We start from the raw sequence: 23,489 nt of genomic DNA, 5'->3' as shown, positions 1-23,489 counted from the left end.
GTAACAACTTGGAATGTTGTATATTTTTTGAAACATGCTTTATTATATATCTTCTTATGACTTCTGCAACATAACATTGAATATTTGAATATGATAGCCTGTCGTTTTCGTTTTATTTTCGGAAACTAATTTGTTAGTTCAATATAAAAATATGATATATACCTAACAAATAGATTACCATTCAGTCACATGAGCCCCCTTTTCGACCGCCATAAACTTCGCCAGCCAGCCGGTGCCCCCAAAGTTCTGAGTCTGTTTGTACAACACCTGCATCACGCTGCCTTCACTTCTGAAAATGGCCGGAGTCTCTCCGCCGCAATGCTGCCGCACAACTCTTCTCGTGTCCCCTCTCGTCTCCAACAGTTGTACATAATCCGTTCCACACGTTGTTTTGCTGCCCATATCGAAAGTATCAAACTTCAACGCAACCTGCATATTATTGGGAACGGAAATTGTCCAAATGCACTCGATTCTCGTTCGATTGTTGTTGGGATACAACGGGCTGCTGAAAACTCCTCCATAATTGAATAGCTCTCCTCCACACCCCCTTCCTTGATCGGTTGCAACATATGTTATGTCGAATGTACTTGACCCATAGTCTGCTCCCTCTCGGGGAATATTAATCCGGATCGCATTTCCCTCCGAAAATATTGGATTTGGCAAGGCATGTTGGCATAGCGACGCCAACAGTTTATCTGTTCCTAAACCATCGTAAATTTTGATCGCTTGTTTGTCACATTTGGTATAATAAACGAAAAAGTTTGTGAAGAACAACGCAATTGTATAGTTTTCGGGCACTTGGATGGAAACCGTGCAATCTTCCTGTTTGTTCATATAAAAACTGCTGATGCGACCCTGCAATCTCGTGAAGTTTCTACTGCAAACATAATTCTGCTGGGCGCTCAACCGGAAGCCCTTGTTTTCGACCGAAGCATCGCTCTCAAATCGAACGTAGATTTTGTTCGATGAAGAATGATAAACGGAGGGAAGTGTTGAGTCGCCACAATAGATGTGATGCCCATTTGGGTTACGAGTGCCCTTGAAGGAAAACAGTAGTTGAGCGAACTGGGTAGATTGAATGTTAAGGACTACTTACATGATAGAATGACGCTGTTTTAGAGAAGGTTGATTTGCCTCTGAATAACACGTCCTCGCCGAGGCCTTCGTATACAATTGATTTCACCTGTAAATGAGACAAAAAAAAAGATCATTTAGAAATGGAACATCCATTTTTGACGTTTGTAGCATTTTATTTTGTCAGAATTGTATCATTTCGATAGTGTTTTGTTGGTTGTAAACAGATCTACATGGATACCCTAACAACGGTTTTGCACATTGGCTGCTATAAGTTCTAGCAGAGTACAAGAAGCCTGCCACGTTATCAAAAATTCTACAAATCCTGGACCAGATGGTATCCCTTCTATAGTGTACAAAAAGTGCTCCAGCAGTCTATCGTCGCCTCTGAGTCTTCTGTTCAGCCAATCACTGTCATGTGGAACTTTTCCAAAGGCATGGAAAAATTCTTTTGTTTTCCCGGTCTTCAAAAAAGGTTGCAAAAGAAATGTCAATAACTATAGAGGGATCGCTAGCCTTTGCTCGGTTTCCAAACTTTTTGAACTGATAGTTCTGGACTACATCTCCCATGCCTGCAGCAATTACATCGCTGATGAACAACATGGTTTCGTTCCCAAACGATCTACATCCACAAATCTAGTATTGTATACCTCATTCATCGCTCGCTCTCTACAGTCACGCCAACAAATTGATGCTGTGTATACAGATTTCTCAGCTGCATTTGACAAGATAAACCATGAAATTACCGTCGCCAAACTACAACGTCTTGGATTTCATGGCAACTTTCTGAACTGGCTACGTTCGTACCTGACCGATCGTGTGATGTCAGTGAAAATCGGTGACACTGTATCTTCTCCATTTCGAGGTACATCTGGCGTACCTCAAAGAAGTCACCTTGGCCCTTACATCTTTCTACTTTACCTCAACGATATTAATTTCTGTCTGAAGTGCCACAAACTCTCTTACGCAGATGATTTCAAACTATTTTGCACCGTTAATTGTCTTGATGACGCAGCATACCTACAGCAGCAACTCAACATTTTTGATGAATGGTGTGACATTAACAGGATGATTTTGAATCCAGCAAAATGCTCAATTATCATCTTTTCGCGGAAACGTTTAGCTATTGCCTACCCGTATAAATTACGAAATGTCATTGTGAACCGGGTTATGGCCATCAAAGATCTTGGCGTCATTCTCGATTCTAAGTTAACATTTAAAGAACACGTAGCTTATATCACCAGTAAAGTATCCAGAGTCCTAGGATTCATCTTTCGTGTTACGAAAGATTTCAGGGACATACATTGTTTAAAGTCTCTATATTGTGCGTTGGTCCGCTCAATCCTCGAGTATGCTTGTGTGGTATGGTCGCCTTATTATCAAAATGGCGTTCAGCGAATCGAAGCGATTCAACGCAAATTCGTTCGTTTCGCTCTGCTTTCGTTGCCTTGGAACAATCCTTCAAATCTTCCAAATTATGAAGATCGCTCTAATTTAATTGGACTAGACTCACTAAATCTACGTAGAGACGTCGCTAAAGCGATATTCGTATCAGACCTGATCCTCTCAAACATCGACTGTTCTACTCTTCTCCAATTAATTAATTTTAATATAAGGACACGAACTTTGCGCTCTCATACATTCATTTGTGTCCCCTCTTCACGCACTAATTACGGGTATAATGAACCCGTTTCAAGTATGTGCCGAGTTTTCAACCGTTCGCACACTTCGTACGATTTTAACTTGACCCGTTCACATCTGAAAAGGATTTTTTCTAATGCCCTTAGATATTAGGTAGAATTTAAGTTAGATTTAAGTATATCATTAGGGCACTCTTGTTCAGGCCTGTTGATAACAAATAAATAAACATCTTTCGCATGGGCTCGTCGAATCCATAATTTGTTCGTGAGGGACGGTTGTATAAAAAAACATGCGAGCGTAAATTACGGCGGCGGCAGTTTATGTTAAGACAGCTTAACAACGAAGAGCAGTCGATGTTGCCTTGAAGCAAGTCCCCAATGAAGTATGCGAGAGAGTCATGCTAAGGAAGACGTCTCCGAGCAAATCGGATAAACTTTCGTTGAATTGTTTCGATGCGGCTCACTTCGTTCTGGTAGTACGGGCACAATACTACAGCTGAATATTCCAATATGGGTCGAACCAAAGAGCAATACAAAGGCTTAAGGGACATCCTTGATTTTTTTGGCGAAGCGGAACATGAACCCGAGTTGAAATTAAGCTTTTGACACCACGTAGACGACGTGGTCCTTGAATGTAAGCTTGGAGTCAAGTAGTAACCAAGATCCTTGGCCGTCGATTCCCGTTTCAAGCTTGTGTCCTCTAGAACATAGTTATGTTGAATTAATGCACGTTGTCTACCGAATGAAAATATGGAGCATTTCGATGCATTGAGTGACATGCGGTTTAGTTGGCACCACACGGCGAAAGCTTCCAACTGTTACTGTAGAAAAACATCATCGCTCGGCTTCTGTATCACGAGATACTGCTTGAGGTCATCGGCGTACGACGTCGTTCATGTGTAGCAGAAACAGGAATGGTCCTAGGGGAAGGGAGGAGAAACGTAGTTCCCAATTTTGACAGACATGCTCCGACCAGTCAAATAGGAAGATAGCCAAGGTCAGCAGGTTTAGTCAAAGCAATGTCGTGATTCATTCTATCGAATGCTGCAGAGAGGTCTGTGTATATAGCATCTACTCGATGGCCTTGTTCAAGTTCATGGATGATGAAAGAAGTGACCAAATTAGTAGTCGTCGAGCGCTTGGGCATGAAACCATGCTGATCCACAGAAATGCAGTGAGCAAAGTTTTGAGCCAATCTTTCGAGAATAATTAGCTCGAGAAGCTTCGATGTAGCATTTAAAGCGGCTATTCCACGATAGTTAGGTACAGTCCTTGTGCAACCCTTCTTATGAATCGGAAAAACGTAGGATTTTTTCCAGCAGGATGGGAAGTCACCCGAACTCAGGGAGAGATTGAAAGCGTTGGCTAGAGGTGTTGCTAGAGCAGGCAAGCAGCGTTTCAGGAACAAGGACGGAATGCCATCAGGACCGGAACCCTTTGAACATTTACTTACTTATGGTTGAATATTCCGATATGAAATATTCACAAATGATCATCACTCAGTTTGAGGGTTATTCCAACAGATGACGCACGTTTCACTTTCCATGATTCATTAATCAACCGAGATATTAAGTGTGAAGAAGCTTCACTATCTTCCCTCAGCTCTGATTTGATTTGATTTGATTTGATTTGATTTATTAATCCATCTGACTCATAGTCTTAATGAAAATAACTTAACCTAATGATGTGGAGGATGTCTAGAGCGGAGGATTTTCTGTCTAAACACTGTCGAAGACATATCGAAATCAAACAAATGTGACACTTCGTTGAATGCTCTTGTCATAGTGGACATCGGCTCAAAGTAACCGAATAGCGAGCGGTGGAATGGAACAGCCAGCATCTGATCCAGAGTTCGTCGTTGAATCCGGGTGGGAGCGTTCAGTGACATTTTTGCAAGTAGGCTGGGACAGTCAGCTTCTCCATTCAAAATCTTCGCTGCAAAGACTGCTTGTTGAACAGAGCGTCGTTGTTCAAGGGTATCCATTCCCAGCAGGCGGCACCGATCAATATAAGGAGGGAGATTAATGCGATCCCTCCAAGGAAGCAAGCGCAGGGCGAAACGAACAAATCGTCGTTGTATGCGTTCAATCCTGTCGATCCAAATAGCTTGATAGGGACTCCAAATCACTGACGAGGATTCAAGGATTGATCGAACCAACGAACAGTAGAGCGTTTTGAGGCAATGCATGTCAGTGAACTCTTTAGTTGTCCGCATGATGAGTCCTAGCAATCTATTGGCACGATCAATAGCTATGGAGCGATGATCATTGAAGGTCAGCCTAGAGTCAAGCCGAACTCCTAAGTCTGTTACTTGATGCATTCGTTCAATAACTATATCATCAATTTTGTACTCCCAGTGGATCGGATTGGCAGAGCGACAAAATGTTATCACGGAGCATTTGTTAATACTGAGCATCATGTTGTTCAGTTTACACCATTCGACAAACAGATTTAACAGGCATTGTAGGTGAACGCAGTCAGCTGGGCTGTCGACTACGTTATAGATTTTGAGGTCATCAGCATACATCAGTCTACAACCAACACCCAATAGAGCTGAGACATCGTTGATGTAGAGTGCAAATAGTAGTGGTCCGAGGTTACTGCCCTGCGGGACGCCGGAATGGTTTTGAAACCATGTTGAACTATATGAGCCAATCTTTACACAAAGTTTCCTGTCGTAAAGGTAGGATTTGAGCCAGTCCACATAAGCAGCCGAGGCACCAAGTTTAGAGAGCTTACATAGCAAAATCCGGTGGTCAATTCTATCGAAGGAGGCTTTCAGATCGGTGTAGATGGCATCAACTTGTTTGCCATTCTCCAGGTGGTTAATACATTCGGAAGTGAATTGGAGCAGATTTGTTGTCACTGACCTACCCGGGTAGAATCCGTGTTGATCCGTGGAGATGTAAGCTTTCGATTGAGAAAATAGATGACCGTACATGATAGTCTCAAACAACTTAGAGCCAGCACATAGAGATGTGATTCCCCTGTAATTGCGCACGTCATGTTTATCGCCTTTCTTATAAACAGGGAACATATAAGATTCCTTCCAGAGCGTGGGAAATTTCTTCTGTTGTAGTGAGAGATTTAATATGCGACACAGTGGCGAAGTTAGAATTTCAATGCATTTTTTGAATACGACAGCTGGAATTCCATCGGGTCCAGGAGCTGTGGACGATTTTAATTTCTTTGCTGCAGTATGTAATATTTCCTCGGTTATGACCGGTAGACTCAAGTCACACATACTACCCGGAACAGCGGATGCAGCAGACTTAGCTTGGCCCATTGTTGCGCTAGCAGTATTGAAAACGCTTACAAAATGCTTTGCGTAGAGTTCACATTTATCCGAAGCATTAGTTGCAACTTCATCAAACAGAGACACCGTAGCAGGCACACCATCGATACTCTTGCGTTTAGAGTTGAAAAAGTTCCAGAAACGTTTAGGATTTCTATGGAGGCTACTTTGCGTTTTGGCAACGTATTGCTTATAAAGAAAACAGTTGAGAGTCCTGTATGAATCGTAGTCTCCGGTAATGACGCTGACATGCATTCTTTTTGCGTTTTAGAAAATGAAGATGTGCATTTCCCCAAGGCGGCTTGGCAGGCAATCGCTTTTTTGGAACGTTAGAAGCAAGCCACTGTAAAATAGGATTGCTAAACTTCTCCACGGCAAGGTCCACATCAGTGCAAGACAAAGCATCTGTCCAGTCAATATCGGCCAAAAAAGCATTCAATGCAACGAAGTCAATGCGATTGAAATCCAGTTGGGGAATGTCTTCGTGCTCAAACAATGACTCGCTGCCGCTAAAGACGAGTGTTATTTCTAACGGTGGATGAGGACGATCGATTTTCACTATTGCAACAGCAGCTTCGTGAACAATACATGAATCAGCATTGGAAAATACGAGATCAAGAATGTGATTCCAAGGATTCAAAATTCCGCAAAATTGTTTCAGATTCATCAAGGCCATGTTATCTAGCAAGCAGGCACTTGCCGTTTCCACGCTGTTGGTATCAGCAGTTACAAAGTTTGACTCTTCAGATTTCCACAGGAGATTAGCTTGATTGAAATCACCGCATACGATGATTGTATCACCATCGCGGGTACAATCAAGAGCGTTATTAATTGCATCGACAAAACGCCTCATATATAAAACGTTAGCACGCAGTTCGGGTGGGATGTATCCGGCACAAATGAGTAGGTTCGTGTCATCGATTTGGACTTTTGTGAACACTAGTTCGAAATCTAACTCAGCGCTGCACATAGGAGATGAAGCCAATTGACGACGAACTGATGGGAGAAGCTATTATAGATACAGTCGATTGAATGCTCTCGGCTTAATCTTTCGAGCTGTTTGGTTTGCTTGTTGTATTCATGATATATTTTTTTCCAATTCATTTATTTGTAAGGCTCAATCACATAAGCTTTGCGGAGCCGCCAATTCAAGATTTGTTTATACAAAATTTCAACTTAAATCTATGTTTAGTAGGCTTCGACCGATTACTCGCGGTTTACTCGAGGTTAGATGGACACCAATTTTTGTGGGACGGGTCAGGTTAGGGATATGGATATGAGGTATCATTGTCTCAACCGAGGGCTGCCGCACGCACTGTAGCATTGTGCATAATGACCAGGGATAGCATCTGGTGTTCGACTAGCTGTCGAGAATGGGCGATGGTGAGATGAGGGGACAAGACAAACAAACTAATAACGAGAAAGAAAAAAACACAAAAGCATTAAATTCTCATACTAGACCGTTTCACAAATATATAGATCAACTGCATATAGCAGATGTCGCGAGTTCCCAACACGTCTCTGACAGGAACATAGGGTTGTCTTCTTTGGGTATCAAGGGCATTCAAAACATACTCTCTGGCCGCGTGATTATCCGTACATTGCCAAACTGCGTGATCGATGTCATCGTAACCGTTTCCACACCGACAGACATTGCTTTGATTTAAGATTATTTAGAATAATTGAATATAACCACCGCCCAAGACTTCCAGTGTCCCAATTGGTTTGCCAATTCAAGATGGAACTCTGACACAGTAATTGGAAAAATTCATCGTATGAAATCTGTCTATCAAACAATTCGCCTTCCTGAGCACCCACCTTTGCGAGAGTGTCCGCCTTCTCATTGCCAGGGATTGAGCAATAAGAGGGGACCCATACAAAAGTTATCTTATAAGATTTTTCGATCAGCGCACTCATCTGCTGTCTCACTTTTGTGAGGAAATAAGATGGGTGCCTACTAGGTTTCATCGATTGGAGAGTCTCAAGCGAACTGAGACTATCCGAGAAAATGAAGTAATGGTCTGCAGGCTTGTTGGAGATCATCCCCAATGCGAAGTCGATTGCTCAAATTTTCATTGAAAACACCGAAGCCAGTGGATCCATTAAGGCGAGACCCATCAGTGAAGTATCTTTTCATGCAATTGACTTTTTGGTACTTTGGCTCAAAATACGGGAAATGAAAGTTGGTCGAAGCTGATCTGAAATCCCAAGTATTGCTTGTTTCATCGACAGATCGTATTCAATTGAGGAACTGCTGATGGTGAAGTGAGCACGGTCTGGAGTAAACGATGGAAGACAAATATCTGACGAAATCTAGTGGTGATAAATTCTCATAAACCGAGATTGTATATTGAGATGAAGAATTGTTTGAAAGTTTTCAATCACAAGTGTGTTCGTGACTCCGCATTTTACATGTATTCTGAGAGAAAGTTCCCAGAATCGGTTCTGTAGAGGAGTTGTTATGCGTTGAGTGCATACAGTCGAGAGCTATACGTAGACAATGATATTGAATTCGTTCCAATTTTAGAAGGTGACTTTTAGCTGCTGAGAGAAACCAGAAAGATCCATACTCCAGAATAGATAGAATAGATGTTTTATAAAGCGTTCTAAGATCTCCCGGATGAGCTCCCCACCACGTGCCGCAAATCGAGCGGAGAAAGTTGACCCTCTTCTGACATTTTTGCTTCAAATACGTAATGTGGGTATTCCCAGTGCATTTTGAATCAAACCAGACACCAAGGTACTTAAATGTCAATGATTGGGTAATGCTTCTTCCCAAAAGCTTAAGTTGTAATTGGGCTGGGGACCGCTTTCGAGTAAACACTACCAGTTCAGTTTTCTGCGGCAAGAATTCGATCCCTAAGTTCCTTGCCCAGGAAGACAAGCTATCTAGGGAATTTTGCAATGGTCTTTGCAAGTGATCGGCATGGAAACCTCTGACGGAAACCACAGCATCATCTGCAAGCTGTCTTAGCGTGCAATGTTCTGCCAAACAACTGTCAATATCTTTCACATAAAAATTGTAAAGAAGGGGGCTGAGACATGAGCCTTGAGGTAGACCCATATAACTATTTCTGGAAGTTGTCAGTTGTCCCAGGGGGAAGTTCATTTGCTTTTCTGACAATAAATTGTACAAGAAGTTATTCAAAATTCCAGGAAGTCCACATCTGTTCAGATTGTCTGGCAGAATTTCTATGGAGACCGAATCAAAAGCTCCCTTAATATCCAGGAATACTGAGGCCAGTTGCTCTTTGTGCGCAAAGGCCAGTTGAATATCTGTAGAAAGCAACGCTAGGCAATCGTTTGTTCCTTTGCTCCGGCGAAACCCAAATTATGTACTTGATAGCAAATCGTTTGTCTCGATCCATTGATCGAGTCTTCGAAGAATAATTTTCTCCAACAATTTTCTAATGAGCCAGTAACCGCGTTTTTTCTTGCTTTAACTAATTGTTTCAGCTGTATTTCAAGCTTTGAATATTCATCGAAGTGTGTGGATGTTCCATGTCTACAAAAAGCTTTGAAAGCATCAGTTTTTCAAATACAATTTTGTGCATTCATCGTCCCAGCCAGGAGTGGCTGGCTTTCTTTTAAACGAAGCACTTGGAACATTTCTTTTTTGTGCTTCCAGTGAGCCTGATACAACAAATCGACGAAGAATCGATATTCTTCCAATGGTTGAAGTATATTTATTGATTCGACACCGATCGTTACCGCCGTTGCAAATTTTTGCCAGTCGATGTTCCTTGTTATGGCGGGTTTACATTAGGGAGATCTATAGCTATAGATGGATTTATTCACGTGAATATAGGTGTAAACGGGTGAGAATAAATATGATACACTTATTCGAGGTATATATAACTTGAATAAATTCAGCATATGTAAACGCTTGTGAATTTCTCACTGGTGAGAAATCACTAAAGTTGGATGCAGTTCTACTTCAGGTGAATAAATTCACCGAAAATATGAATATATTCATTATAGAAGTTCACGCTAGTGTAAACAGTTGATGCGATTTCTATAAATCTCATCATATTTCTTCACATGAATATATTACTAGTCTAAACCCACCCTTAGGTCAAAAGGAACTCGAGATGGATCAGTGGATTGCGAACTACACTTGATTGATAAATTGATTGGCAAGTGATCGCTACCATGGGGATCATTGATGACCTTCCACTGACAATCTAATGATAGCGAGCTTGAGCACAAAGATAGATCGAATCGACTTTCCCGAGCCGGAGGTTTTGCAATTCGTGACACTTCACCAGTGCTCAAGATAGTCAAGTTCAAATCGTCACATAAATCTTAAAAAATAGCCGCCCTAGTGTCATCATAAAGATCGCCCAACCCAGTACCATGGGAGTTCATGTCACCCAAAATTAGAACTGGGGTTGAGAGAATCGAAACTAGATTCCAAAGTTGACTACGGCTAATGGAAGTATTTGGGGGAACGTATAGAGTAATTCCAAATGAAATCGACAAATGACAAAACATGAGTATTTTTGATTCGAATGAAAGTGTGAAATCCGTTTGGGTTAGAGGAAATATGAGTTTTCCACAGCAATTGGGAATTTTTTGACTCAAGCGTAACTTTTGAAAAGGGCGTATCGATTTGAGTAAGAGAAATCTTTGATAATTTATATCTCAAAAACTATGAGTCGTACCGAAATAGTGTCTTAGAAAGAGTTATAGAGTATTGATGGAAATATGAAATGGGATATGAAAAAAATGTACACTGAGAAAAAAATAGTACTCTTTTTTTTATTTACAAAATAAAAATTCAATTTGAAATATTCAAAATACATATTTTTTATTTTTTTTTATTTTTTCATACAAAACAGAAGTCATGCAGAAAATTTAAAAAATGGGCCCAAGATGGTAAAACTATTTTTGACGAACTTTGTGGAACATCGAATTTTTAGGAATTTTCGAAACTTCGAATTTTTGTATGTTAACAATCATTTTTAGCCACAAATTATGAATCCTGATGTGATTTAAAACAAAAAAGGTTATTATCAATCTCCTTCTAAATGTAACCATTCTCGAAATATTTAAAAAAATATTTCTAATTTATTGTCTTTTTGAAAGTAAATAATCCCTTTCAATATGTTTGTTTGGTTATCCTTACACCCTTAGTTTTTCCTTTTCCTTTTCCTTTGTGAGAGATCGGATCCCTTCTTAAGAATAAGATGAAATGTAAATACATATTAGATATAAGATAGGTTTAAGAATTGAGTGTGATGAGTGTGATTGAGAGTGTGAGTGTGATCATTGTCAATATATCCTCATATCCCCTCCTTTTCCTGAAGAAAATATGTCACCCTTCTAAACTCGAGTCGACCGCGAGTAATCGGTTTCCTATATTATTAACATTAGAATTAAGGAAAAATGTTTATATACTAGTAACAATACAGTAAGGAGTTCGGCTCCTTTAAACCTATGTAACTGAGCCTGTAAAAATAAACGATTTAAATAAAAAAAAAATATGTTTGTCGTGTTATACCGTAATGTTCATGAAATTTTATGAATTTGCTTATAATTTCCAACAATTTTTTTGATTGATTGAAGTATGTATTAAGATAAAAAAAGATTTTTTAGTTTCGCTACGTTTTGTATTAACCCACATGTCTTCGAATGTTTCGTAACGTAACTCCTAAACATATGTCTTTACCATAACGATGTATTTGGAAAAGTTGTTGGAAATTATAAGCGAATTCATAAAATCTCATGAACATGATGGTTAAATATATAACATCAGGATTCATAATTTGTGATTAAAAATGACTGCTAACATACAAAAACTCGAAGTTTCGAAAATTCCTAAAAATTCGATGTTCCACAAAGTTCATCAAAAATAGTTTTACCATCTTGGGCCCATTTTTTAAATTTTCCACATGACTTCTATTTTGTATGAAAAAATTGAAAAATATATGAAAAAATACATGTGTTTTAGTATCGCAAATTAAAATTTTATTTTGTAAATAAAAAAAAGAGTACTAATTTTTCTTCTCAGTGTATATTTTTTTCAAATTAACTCTATAACTCTTTCCAACACACTATTTCGGTACGACTCATATTTTTGAGATATAAATTATCAAAAATTTCTCTTACTCAAATCGATACGCCCTTTTCAAAAGTTACGCTTGAGTCAAAAAATGAACCATGATGATGTATTTTGAAAAGTTGTTGGAAATTATAAGCAAATTCATAAAATTTAATGATCATGACGGTATAACACGACAAACATATTAAAAGGGATTATTTACTTTAAAAAAGACAATAAATTTGAAATATTTTTTTTAAATATTTCGAGAATGGTTACATTTAGAAGGAGATTGATAATAACCTTTTTTTGATTTAAATCACATCAGGATTCATAATTTGTGGCTAAAAACGATTGTTAACATACAAAAATTCGAAGTTTCGAAAATTCCAAAAAAATCGATGTTCCACAAAGTTCGTCAGAAATAGTTTTACCATCTTGGGCCCATTTTTTAAATTTTCTGCATGACTTCTATTTTGTATGAAAAAATAAAAAATATGTATTTTGGATATTGCAAACTAAATTTTTATTTTGTAAGTAAAAAAAAAGAGTACTATTTCTTTTCTCTGTGTATATTTTTTTTCATATTCAACCATCAATACTCTATAACTCTTTCTAAGACACTATTTCGGTACGACTCATAGTTTTTGAGATATAAATTATCAAAGATTTCTCTTACTAAAATCGATACGCCCTTTTCAAAAGTTACGTTTGAGTCAAAAAATTGCTGTGAAATACTCATATTTCCTCCATCCCAAACGGAATACATACTTTCTTTGGAATCAAAAATACAAGTTTTGACGTAGAACTATGTCTTTCATTAAGGGTGTCAAATCAGAAAACAGGTCACGTTTTTATGAAATAAAGTTAACGTTAATAACTATTTTTGTTGCGAACGGATTTTGGCGATTTACATACTAAACGAATCGGAAATTCCGTAAGATTTGTTTAATATGCTATACATAAGAATTCCCTGGTTTGTATATGGTTAAAATTCATGAAAAATTTAAGCGTTTCCATTTTCCCATACATTTGTTCGGTTCATTTGTGTGCTTTCCCGAACAGAGCTGTCAACTCAACTTATCGTCGACCAACGGAGGGGAAATCGTAGGATTTAAAGTCTCCGTGAACGAAGGAAAAGTAGAAGAATTAAGGAGAATACTTGCCTAGAGTATAAATAGTGGATCTCGCTGAGGCAAACTTTCATTCGACATCGGACTGTTGAGCAATCCAGTTCACTTTGCTTTCGCTGCGCTTCGATCTAAGATTGGACCCCACCTGTGGTAATCCAACTTGGATATCGTCGTGTGGTTTTTTCTTTTCGTTTTTCGCGTTATTCGTATCGTGTGTTTTTATTCTCTCAAGGAGCAAGGAGGAGAGGAAGGCAGGCTCGAGTCCTGTAAAAAACGAACGCATTGCCAGGGGCAATAAAATTTCGAGGCAAGCGTCATCTAATGATGCACGCGATGTTGGTGCAGTGAAAAGCGCTCGCACTGAACCGAGCCTTCGCGAGTGTGACACCGCATCGAACAATAGCGAAGTATGCGATTTCGGAGCGTCGGTCGAAAATGTAAACGCCGTTACCCAGGCAGCAACCAAAATCAAGCACCCCCGCTGGTGGTGAAGGCGGTCGCTCTTGAAAAACTCATCAGCGAATTCGCATCGATGGGTGTTACAGCAGTGTACAAGCTGTGTGGCATACTTCAGTTTTTTCCAAGCTGTTAACATTCTTTGCTCTACGTCATCATAAAGGCTTCGTTGGTGCCTTTGAGAATGCATCAATGCATTAAACTGACATTATGGCGAAGCAGGCGTTAAGTTAGTGCGCCAGAAAATTATTTCGGGAATACCAAGCATGTTGAATGTCTTACTCGAATTATTTGGGTTCGCGTGCCAGTCGCAAAATTGCCTTCAACTAGGATTGCATTTGCGCTAATATTGATCATAATGAAGCATTGTTACTGTTTTCGAGGTTGTTATGAACAAAAAGAGTTTATTTCGCTTGTTTAGTCACCAAGAAGTAAATGTCGTTCTGGAATTTTGTGTGTTATTAGGTTTCGCTTGCCAGTAGCAAAACTTCCTCCACTAAGGGTGACAGCTGCGCTTCTCTCGAGCATGAGAAAGTAATGCATTTTTTTTCGAGCGCAAAATGATGACTCATCGACTCAGTGTTTATATTCCTAGTAGTTTCACTCACCAATGTATGGCGACTTATATAAAATAACAGTGTAGTTCTACGTCAACAATGCGGTCGTATCTTGGACACAACCTCCTATAATTTTTTAAAATCTGTATTTTTAGCACGATTTCATTTGGAATTGCTGCATATCCGAATATCAGAGAGGTGCTTTTTTCGTTTTCGAGTGATTTTGCAAAGTTAACATGTTTTCAGTTTTCGTTCAATATTCCTATGCGACTGGACAATATATATGCGACTAGAATCCAATTTTTATGCATATGTGGTATTACAAATATTTTTTTCCGTTTTTGTTTTTTTTTTATTGTTAAAAGATAGACAAACAAATAAATATAAAATGGATACTAAAATATCCTTTGTTTCATTCGTAATACCGTTTAATAAACATATTCCTTCTATACCAAAAAGGAAAAAAATCATTCCGGAAATTCACGCACACAATTGAAAAGGTATCTAGACAAATTTTTAAAACAAGAAATTGTACTTACATTCGTGTCGAAAAATTCCACCCGATCGGGACATTCCTCTCGCTCATCACTGTAATCTTGCAGTTTAAAATCAAGGAACTCGATGTTGATAGTTTTTCCTGCTGGAACCTCCAAAATCCACATGCATCTGCTGTTGGGGAGATAATTACCGGTGCCAAAATTAGAACTCTTCAAAATCAGCGGCTGGTTGTTGGATAAATCGTGAAAGCCTGCTCCACACGGTGACTCCGCTATCGAAACCACCGCCTTGAAGCTTTTTCCCCGCTGCGAAGAATCAGTAACCATTCGTAGGTACATTGACGAACTGAAGGTGCTTGCTGTGGGTGGTTTGGTGTGACCGCAATACTTTCCAATAAGTTCTGCGAACGGTCCCAAACCATCACGCACTTCGATGAAGTTTTCCGTACAACCGCTGGCGTTCGCTGAGATTTCCATGTGAAACAGATCGAATGATAGTTGAACCCCGAACCCATCGGGTGCTTTGAATATGAACTGACAGTCCTGGACTTTGTTGTTGTCACTGCTCGATGATGACAGATTGTATGTTCTGGAATTCTGATCAAGTGTTATCTCGCGGTCGCAATCGTCTGCGAATAGTACGAGCGCCGAGAATCGAGGATTGCTGGGTGTATATTGTTCCGAATTGAAGTGGACAACGCCGTGACCTCATTTTATGGTGATAGCCGGTGCATGGCCGGTTAAATTTCCACACAGTGATGCCAATTTTTGGTCCGACGTGCGTTCGAGACCTTTGTACACATGCACATAATCATAATAACACATATCGGAGTGGTCGAGCTCAAGCTCTTCAAAACGAATCACCACCTTTTTCCCGTCCGGAATTGTTATATTCCATATGCAGCTTATACCATTTCCGAAGCCACTCGTTGCGCTGAACGTTTCGGGATTTTCTATCCGTTTTGATTTGGTGATTAAACCGCCACACTTATTGAGTTTATATTCGAATTTGAAGCCTCGTGATTCTAACCATCGGTCACTTCGGAACAAAATTGCGGCCCGATTTTTGATCCTCATGCGTCCAGGTGAGTTTTGTTTACAATAGGTTCCGACTTTCTCCCAAACCAGTGGGTCGCTATATTCCATTTGTTTATAAATTGTGACGTTATCATAGATACAGATCGACGTTTGTGGACCATCCTCGAGTGAAAAATCGAGGAAGTTCAAACTGATAAAGGTGTCCTTCTCCTTCGTCAGGAAGGTATAGTTACATGTGGTCATACGGTCGTAGTTCAGTGGATAGTTAGGACTAGTTATTATGCCAGTTTCCTGCTCAACCGGGTAGATTCCGCCGCAGTTCTGTTCCCATTTTATCGTGAATCCATCTCCTTCGACTGTATCGTCTGATCGGAACAACACTCTCATCATGGATCCAGTCGAGTTGTAGGTACTAGGGATTTCCTTTCCACAGACTCGCCCCAAGCTCATCCATTCATCCCCTTTACGGTCGAAAATTTCAACGTAATCTTTGGAACAGTTTACACTTTTTTCGATGTTATACCTTCCAACAAAGCTGAACCCGATATGATAACCATTATCGGCACGGATCGTCCAAACGCATTCCGTGTTTGATTGGTATTTGCCGTTCACGCTTGGTGATCCGAAAACATCTGTACTTTTATGCAGCGTTCCGCCACATCCAGCTACCATCTGGGACATTTTGAGTTCAAAACTGCCACTGCGGGTCACGTTTCCCGAGTGGTACTCTATGAAGGCATGTCGTCCCTGAGTTGAAATAGGCTCAACACTCGCGCCACTACAGTAGCGTCCCAAAAGAGGGCTCATTGCGGTAGGACCATTGTATATCAGTAGGTACTCTTCGTCACAGGATTGACTCAGGCGGAAGTTGGCAAACTCAATGTTGATCAGGGTGTTCTCTGGATATTCCACATACCAGGCACACTCCAGGGGACCAGTTTTATTCAGCAAATCGGGTAGCATAAGGCTTTTTAGCTCACTTCCGAACATTCCTCCACAAGTATGAACTCGATATTCCAGTTTAAATCTCACCTCGCCCAGGAAAACATTCTGCAGGGCTAGGATTGAGACATCAGGGAACGGAGACCTGACCACATCGGCTTCCGTTCCATTGCCGCAGTATTTTTTCAGATAGGTTGGACTATTGCCGCGTTTGACCAAGATGCCACTAGTGTTTAGGGTACATGGGCTAAGATATGGTCCCGCCTTCATGTCACTGAAATGCATAGCGAGAGTTCCTATCCGTTTGGATGTATCGAAAAATGAAGCAGTCGTTCGACTGTATTCGCACAAGTAGCTTTTCTGATTGATCGGAGTGGCAATTATTCCCTCGGAACCACCCAGATTACCAACGCAAATCGATGGCTCGTCGCTACTGAAACGCAACTTGAATCCTCTATTTCCCGAAGATACATCGGACCAGAAATTGATGACCATTTTATTGTTGCTGGAGTAAATCGGTTGCTTGTCGTACCCAGCCGTAACGTACCTTATGCGTGCTGAGTAATCGAACCCATGGTAGAAACTAAGGTGCTGCAGATAATATACACCATTCGTAGATAGATCCAGATCGATGAACTCAATCTTCACTCGTCTTCCCTCGGGGACAGTGATCTCCCACTCGCATAATCTTTTGAATTTCAACCCGTTGTCAGGATATCCGGGACTTGCGATTTCACCGGACGGTGCGTTGATTTCACTACCACACGGAGTGCTGGAAGAACTGAACGTTAGTTTGAATCCACGATTGATTGGTCTTGTGTTGAATGTGGTGAAAACAATTCTCGCTTGATTGTTTTCGGTTACTATTGGCGATGGATCATTTGTACCACAATACGTTCCAATCAATGTGTCTGTAAAGTTTTCTTCTGGAATCACACTATATATTTGGATATTATCAGTTAGCGAGCAGTTCGTAACAGTGGGAAGGTGAATATCTTCGAATGTTATATTCAGCACTGTATTTAAACTACCATAGATATAATATTCGCACACAGTGTTCATAGGGTATCCTCCGGGAAGAGGATAATTTTTCGATTGAATGGTTCCGCTTGGGGCCCGAATAGAGCCTCCGCATTGTGCAAGTGATACCCGTAGCTTGAATCCATTTCCAGGGTCAGAATTATCGGTGAAATAATGGATTCTCAAAACATTGGAAGTTGTCAATTGCGAGGGATACGAATCATGGTCACAGTATTTGAGCAGTGATTTTGAGCTGGATGTACCGCCATCTCTCAACTCCACGTACTCACTCGAGCATCCAACTGAGTATCTCAAACTTAATCGCTCAAAACTGTACTTCATGATTTCGCCTGATGGAGCCATTACCGTCCAAACACATTCCGTGTGTGGATGTGGTATCTCTGGGAAGTTTGGCGTAGCTACCACGGTCGAGTTTATCTTCGTCAACAGTATTTGTCCCCCACATTGTGGGCCTACTTCTCGATAAACGACCCGGAATTCATTTGACGTAACCTGATTGCTGTCAAATTTCACGAAAGCCCTATTGCTTGACGTAGTGACCTTCCCCGGTAGTTCATTACCGCAGAACGTCCCCAATGATGGAGAAAATTCATCCATTCCATTCTTAACCGAAACGAATCCGATGCATCCTTCGGATGGTGGTTTGGAGATTCTAAGGACCTCAAACTGGAGCTCTATAACCCGCCCTGGGCGGACAGTAATATTCCACATACATACAGGGTCGTAAGCACGACTGTTAACGTTTCCGTAGAGTGTGGCTCTGGATGGCACTTCAATGACACCATTTGGTTCCGTTACTACCCCGCCGCATCGCAGGGATACCTTACCTGTGAATCCGGTACGATTGTTAAAGTAATCCGTTCTGAATACCACCTTCAAAAATGGTTTTCCGTGGAATGAAGATTTAATTTTGTAACCATATGTACATATTACGTCCGATTTGGACCATGTGAGCATATCAGGCGACGTCGAAATATCCAAATAATCCGATAAGCATTCATTGGTTTCCTCCAAATCAACATAGTTCAACTGTAGGAATGGATGGAAAGTCGATATCGCTGACTGAAAAATCCAACTGCAGTTCAAGTTTGTCAAGTACCCATTGGGATATCCTGGTGATGTGAGATTGTAGGTCGAGTCACTGTCGTTCAACACTATAACCTTCTGGTAACCTCCGCAGAAGTAATCAACATTGGATGTGTAAACGGGTTGTTCCGATTTTCCTATCTGTTCCCAGTTCAGCAAAAATCTGGAAGGTCCGTTAGCATCCGTATGATCGAGCCGAATGAAAACAACATTGGAGGTCGACTTGAATGGTTCCGGCGCTGTTAGGCCACAAAGTTCCGCCTTCAGTGGTTCCGCCGAGTCGTCATAACCGTCGTAGATCTGCGAAATCAAATGTTTTCTTCAAGCCCCTTAATGTGGTCGAAGCGAAAATCAATTCCTTACCTCAAGCTGTCCGTCGCATGATTCGTAAAATTTCGCATCGATTTCGAACGCGTCGAACTTCATCGAAATAATAGATCCAACGTCAACAATGATTCTCCACGAATGAACTTCATTTCTCGCATAATCGCGTGGATACATAGGAGATGCAATTGTCCCTTCTCTGCCAGTAACTTCGTTGGAATGTTCTTCAAAAGTAGAATTATTAGATATACAAGAAAAGCATATATAAAAATAACACGAACCATATGAATACTCCGCGAGGAATCCCTTCGACACTCCCTGATCACTTGTTCTGAACTTGACCCAGAAACTGTTCGACGAAGTAAGATTGATGGTCGGATTATCGCCACAGTAGTCTGCGATCAGCTTCCCAGCGCCATCCCGAACCTCTAGGTAATCGGTATTGCAATGCTCTGACTCTAGTATATTCAACGATTGAACGTAAAGCTGAAGCTTGTTGCCGGGGGATGCGTTCAACTGCCAGACGCATTCCACGTTCATTGGAGCAGAATTCGGATAGTTTGGAGAGGCGAATTCACCTGCGAACGATGTGAGCTCTCCTCCGCAGACTAAAATGAAGCACTCGTTAGTTTGGGTTGATACAGCGTTTTGAGCGTTTTGTTTGTTAAGATACAACGTTTGTAATGAAAAAATGGACAAAAAATTGCCGATTTTTCATTTGTTTTTCCTTCACACGCACTTACGAAACTACCCATGCAGCATCAATCTTAGTAACCCATAAGTCAGCAGAAAAAAATTGACAGCTCTTTCAGTCGAACTCTAACCGTAATGACGAAAATAGTGAAGCTACTTCATTCAGAATTGTGCCCGTTCAAAGAACGGTACCCTGACGCGTCGAAAACGGACTTCGTTTTTTTGCTAAGAAAACAGATATACAGTTTTTTTTCAGAAAATTTTAAAGAATTAAATGTGGTAACCTCGTATGTGACGGTACTCGGTATAAACAAAATATTATTAGCGTGGAAAGATAAGATAATCTCTTTCAAGGGAAATTAATTTCGACCGCAAAGAGTTATAGAATGGGCTTCTGTTGAGAAAAGCGTAAAGCGGAGAAAAGTGTGTGTGTATATTTAGTTGCTTCAAGCCATCGATATATGTCTTCGTGTACATACGTGCATGCTTCATAACCCGTATGTACAAATATCACATTTGTATCTGCTCCCGTGCGCATTGGCCCTGTCTTCGATGCAACACTCACCTAATATTTTAATGCTATGATGGACGATTGTTTGGTGGTGCAAATTATGCAGCCGAGATAATAAATATAAACGAAGAGGGAGGTAGCGAAAAAAGAATATTTGCGCTAGGATATGAATAATGGATCTCTGCTGAGGCAAATATTCAGTCTTTTTATTTATTCGAAGCAGTGAACATCGCTTGTTTTCCGTCATCATAAGCGCTTCGTTGGTGCCTTTGACATTGCATTAACGCATCGAAATGTAGTGAAGCAGGCGTGAAGGTTGGCGCCACATAATTATTTAGCAAGAATAGCAAGCTTAATCATAGTGAATATCGGGCTGGAATGTTGTGAGTTATTTGGATTCGCGTACCAAGCGCAAACAAGGATGACATTTGTGCTAATCTTGATCATAATGAAGGAATACACATCTTTTCAAAGGTTATTGAGATTAACAGACAGAATTTATTCCGTTTATTTAGTCACCAGCAAAGTAGATCTCGTTCTAGTATTTTGTATGTGATTGGGTTTCGCTTGCTTTATTCACTAAGAATAACAGCTGCGCTTATCTCGAGCATGAGTAAATAAAGCAACTTTTTTCGAGGCCAGTAATATTATCAAAAGCGTTCCTTTTGAGAATAGCACGAAATGATGAGAAGTGTTTATATTCTTAGTCGCTTCAAGCCAACAATGTATGGCTTTGTATGCATGCTATGATGAACACTTGCTTGGTGCCTGTTTGTTTTCGTTGTAAGAACGATGTCTAGAGATGCGATTCCACTGAGACAATGCTAAATTACATGTAGCTTGATGTTTGATACTTGCAAATATTGCCATTTTTGTTGTTTCCATTCGATGCCAAAGAAAGATCAATGTAGTTATGAGATGTGGAATAGTGGTGTTGTTGTGCATAATCACCTGTACCCGAGTGTATGTCAATGGCGAATAAGGTTATCGGAATAGCGTTCGAGATAAATTTATAATGCATTGACAAGTGCTACATGCGATCAGTTTGTGTATTGTTCTGCGTGAGCAAGAATGGATCATCAATAAATTATCGTCAACTGATTCTACAATAAGGAACCATTTCATGGCGACAAAACCATTCTACTAAACAGTTGTTTCTAAAATTTCGCAAAATTCAAAAATAATATCCAAGCGACATGAACAACAAGACATGATGTAGAACAAGCGTAGTTCTACATCATGTCTTGGACACAACCTCCTATAATTTTTTGCATCAGAAATCAAGTTTCCGTTCCTCTTTATATGGACGTAAAAATGAAATTGCGTACGCGGGAACAATTTCGTTCTTAGGGGGGTATAAATGAGGATTGAAGTCAGTTGAAACAATTCATTTCATTTCAATTCATTTTCTATTCAATTCACTTTTTGTTGACGGCGACTGCGAAGCAGTTCTAGTCGAAGCGAAGCCACTGAGAGTAGAGTTAGTCTTCATTTTTCTTCTTCGAAGATTTCGGGCCCTGACTGATGCAATGAAAAAATCATTCAAGTATTATGGGAAGCATCGCTACAATCAACTGCCACTCTGTCTACGAACTCAACGGAACATGACAGACTTCAAACATCAATTGAAAATGCGTATTAGAGAAAATATTAGTAACTACATCATCTGAGTGCCTGAGGTTTTGAATCCCTGTGAATTCTACTGAGTACTGCTGCTCAATACCCCCTTTAAAAAGATTAATCTCTCGACCCATCCCAACTATATGGATTCGTCACACCAGCTGTTCGATGGAACCACAATAATTGATTTTTGGGTGCAAAAAATATATTGTAAAATGTTATCAATATATATGCTATAATGAATGTTAATTTTAATGTTAAAAAAATGTACTCAATTACGACCTAATATGATTTACTGTTAAATGATATTCCACAACATGTAACACGATTTCTCGCAGTACTACATTGATTCAAATTATACGTTTATGTGACTCTCGAGCTACATCTGCCTGATATGCATATATGATACCCATTAGTTCAATTTTGCGATAGTGCATATCATAAAACCGATGTTTATTATACTCAATTACGACTTAATCTGTTGTGGCAAATAAAATCACATTTTTCGCTTTATTATTTTAGAATATGCCAAGTTATACGATTGAATGTTTGCTGGGAAACACTCTATTGAAACATGCTGCTTCATTCAATCTTGCAGAACACTGCTGTTGAGTGACTCCAAATAAAGTACAACTCAACCTTGTTTTCGCGGCTATTTTCATTGGCTCCTGAAGTCTTCCTTCACGTATTTTAAGAACCGGTCATAACTGCGAATAATCAATACCAATGAGAATTTCTGGAACTGCTTCTTCACAATCGCTGACAGGTAACCCTCGCAAATATGGGTACAGATTTACAAGCTCGCCCTAATGAAGTTTAGGAAGATTTAGCTCATTAACTGTATGAATGTAAGGTAATTTATACTGTTTTCCGATAACTCCGGAAATATTCAATGCAACACGTGAGAAATTTGGTTCAGTGCGAGCGACGTTGATCGTATGTTCTGCAACTTTTTGATTGACTAACGTCATGGACAACCTATTGTCTAAAAAGGCGAAAATTGTTTTTGAGACGTGTCCTCACGTATTCCCTTATATCAGTTACAATTTCACGATCCTCCCTCTCGAATGCACCTAACTTCATACTTTTTAAGGTTACAAAACCCACGCCGGAATGTTTCTTTGCTTTAATTTGAAAATGAACACTTACCGTTATCCATCACCATATAGCTAGCAACAAACTGCATTCCCATTACGTTGTACAAGTTGTAGTCCTCGGATGTTATGTGTACTGTGAGTGTGTTCCCGTTACTGACGATGGCGGGGGGTATTTTACTACCGCATCCATTGTAGCGGATGGGAGCATCGATACCATTTCCATCGTGGATGGTCAAATTTGCCAAACAGTTCCCGTCCACCTCGACCACGTTCATGTGCATGATCTGGAGCGTGACGTGTCGCGTCAGGTCATCCGCCGATAGAATCCAGGTACAATTCTCGGACCTTATTTTGTAGGTGTTTTCCAACGAAATAATTCCCGCTTGCGTGACATTTACGGCGGCCCCACAGTTCTAGGTAATGAAAAAATTTACTTGTGCTT

The 23,489-nt window shown here is 40.2% G+C and overlaps 1 protein-coding gene across 1 annotated transcript in view; it reads right to left on the bottom strand.

The window, feature by feature from the left end:
• Positions 1 to 5: 5 nt before the first annotated feature.
• Positions 6 to 23,489, bottom strand: part of LOC129771913 (cubilin homolog) — a 48,465-nt gene continuing 24,981 nt past the window's right edge. Inside the window, exons 9-14 of the mRNA XM_055776049.1 lie at positions 23,100 to 23,460; positions 19,408 to 19,734; positions 19,166 to 19,350; positions 14,738 to 19,102; positions 1,097 to 1,183; positions 6 to 1,038 (exon numbers count right to left, since the gene is read on the bottom strand). Of these exons, the coding sequence (XP_055632024.1) occupies positions 15,404 to 19,102; positions 19,166 to 19,350; positions 19,408 to 19,734; positions 23,100 to 23,460 (4,572 nt within the window). The 3' untranslated portion in view covers positions 6 to 1,038; positions 1,097 to 1,183; positions 14,738 to 15,403. The remainder of the gene's footprint in view (positions 1,039 to 1,096; positions 1,184 to 14,737; positions 19,103 to 19,165; positions 19,351 to 19,407; positions 19,735 to 23,099; positions 23,461 to 23,489) is intronic.

This window comes from Toxorhynchites rutilus, chromosome 2 (genome assembly GCF_029784135.1).
Source record: "Toxorhynchites rutilus septentrionalis strain SRP chromosome 2, ASM2978413v1, whole genome shotgun sequence".
NCBI classification, from domain to species: domain Eukaryota; kingdom Metazoa; phylum Arthropoda; class Insecta; order Diptera; family Culicidae; genus Toxorhynchites; species Toxorhynchites rutilus.
Note: the sequence above shows the minus strand (reverse complement) of the source record. Positions and strands in the feature narration are given on the sequence as shown.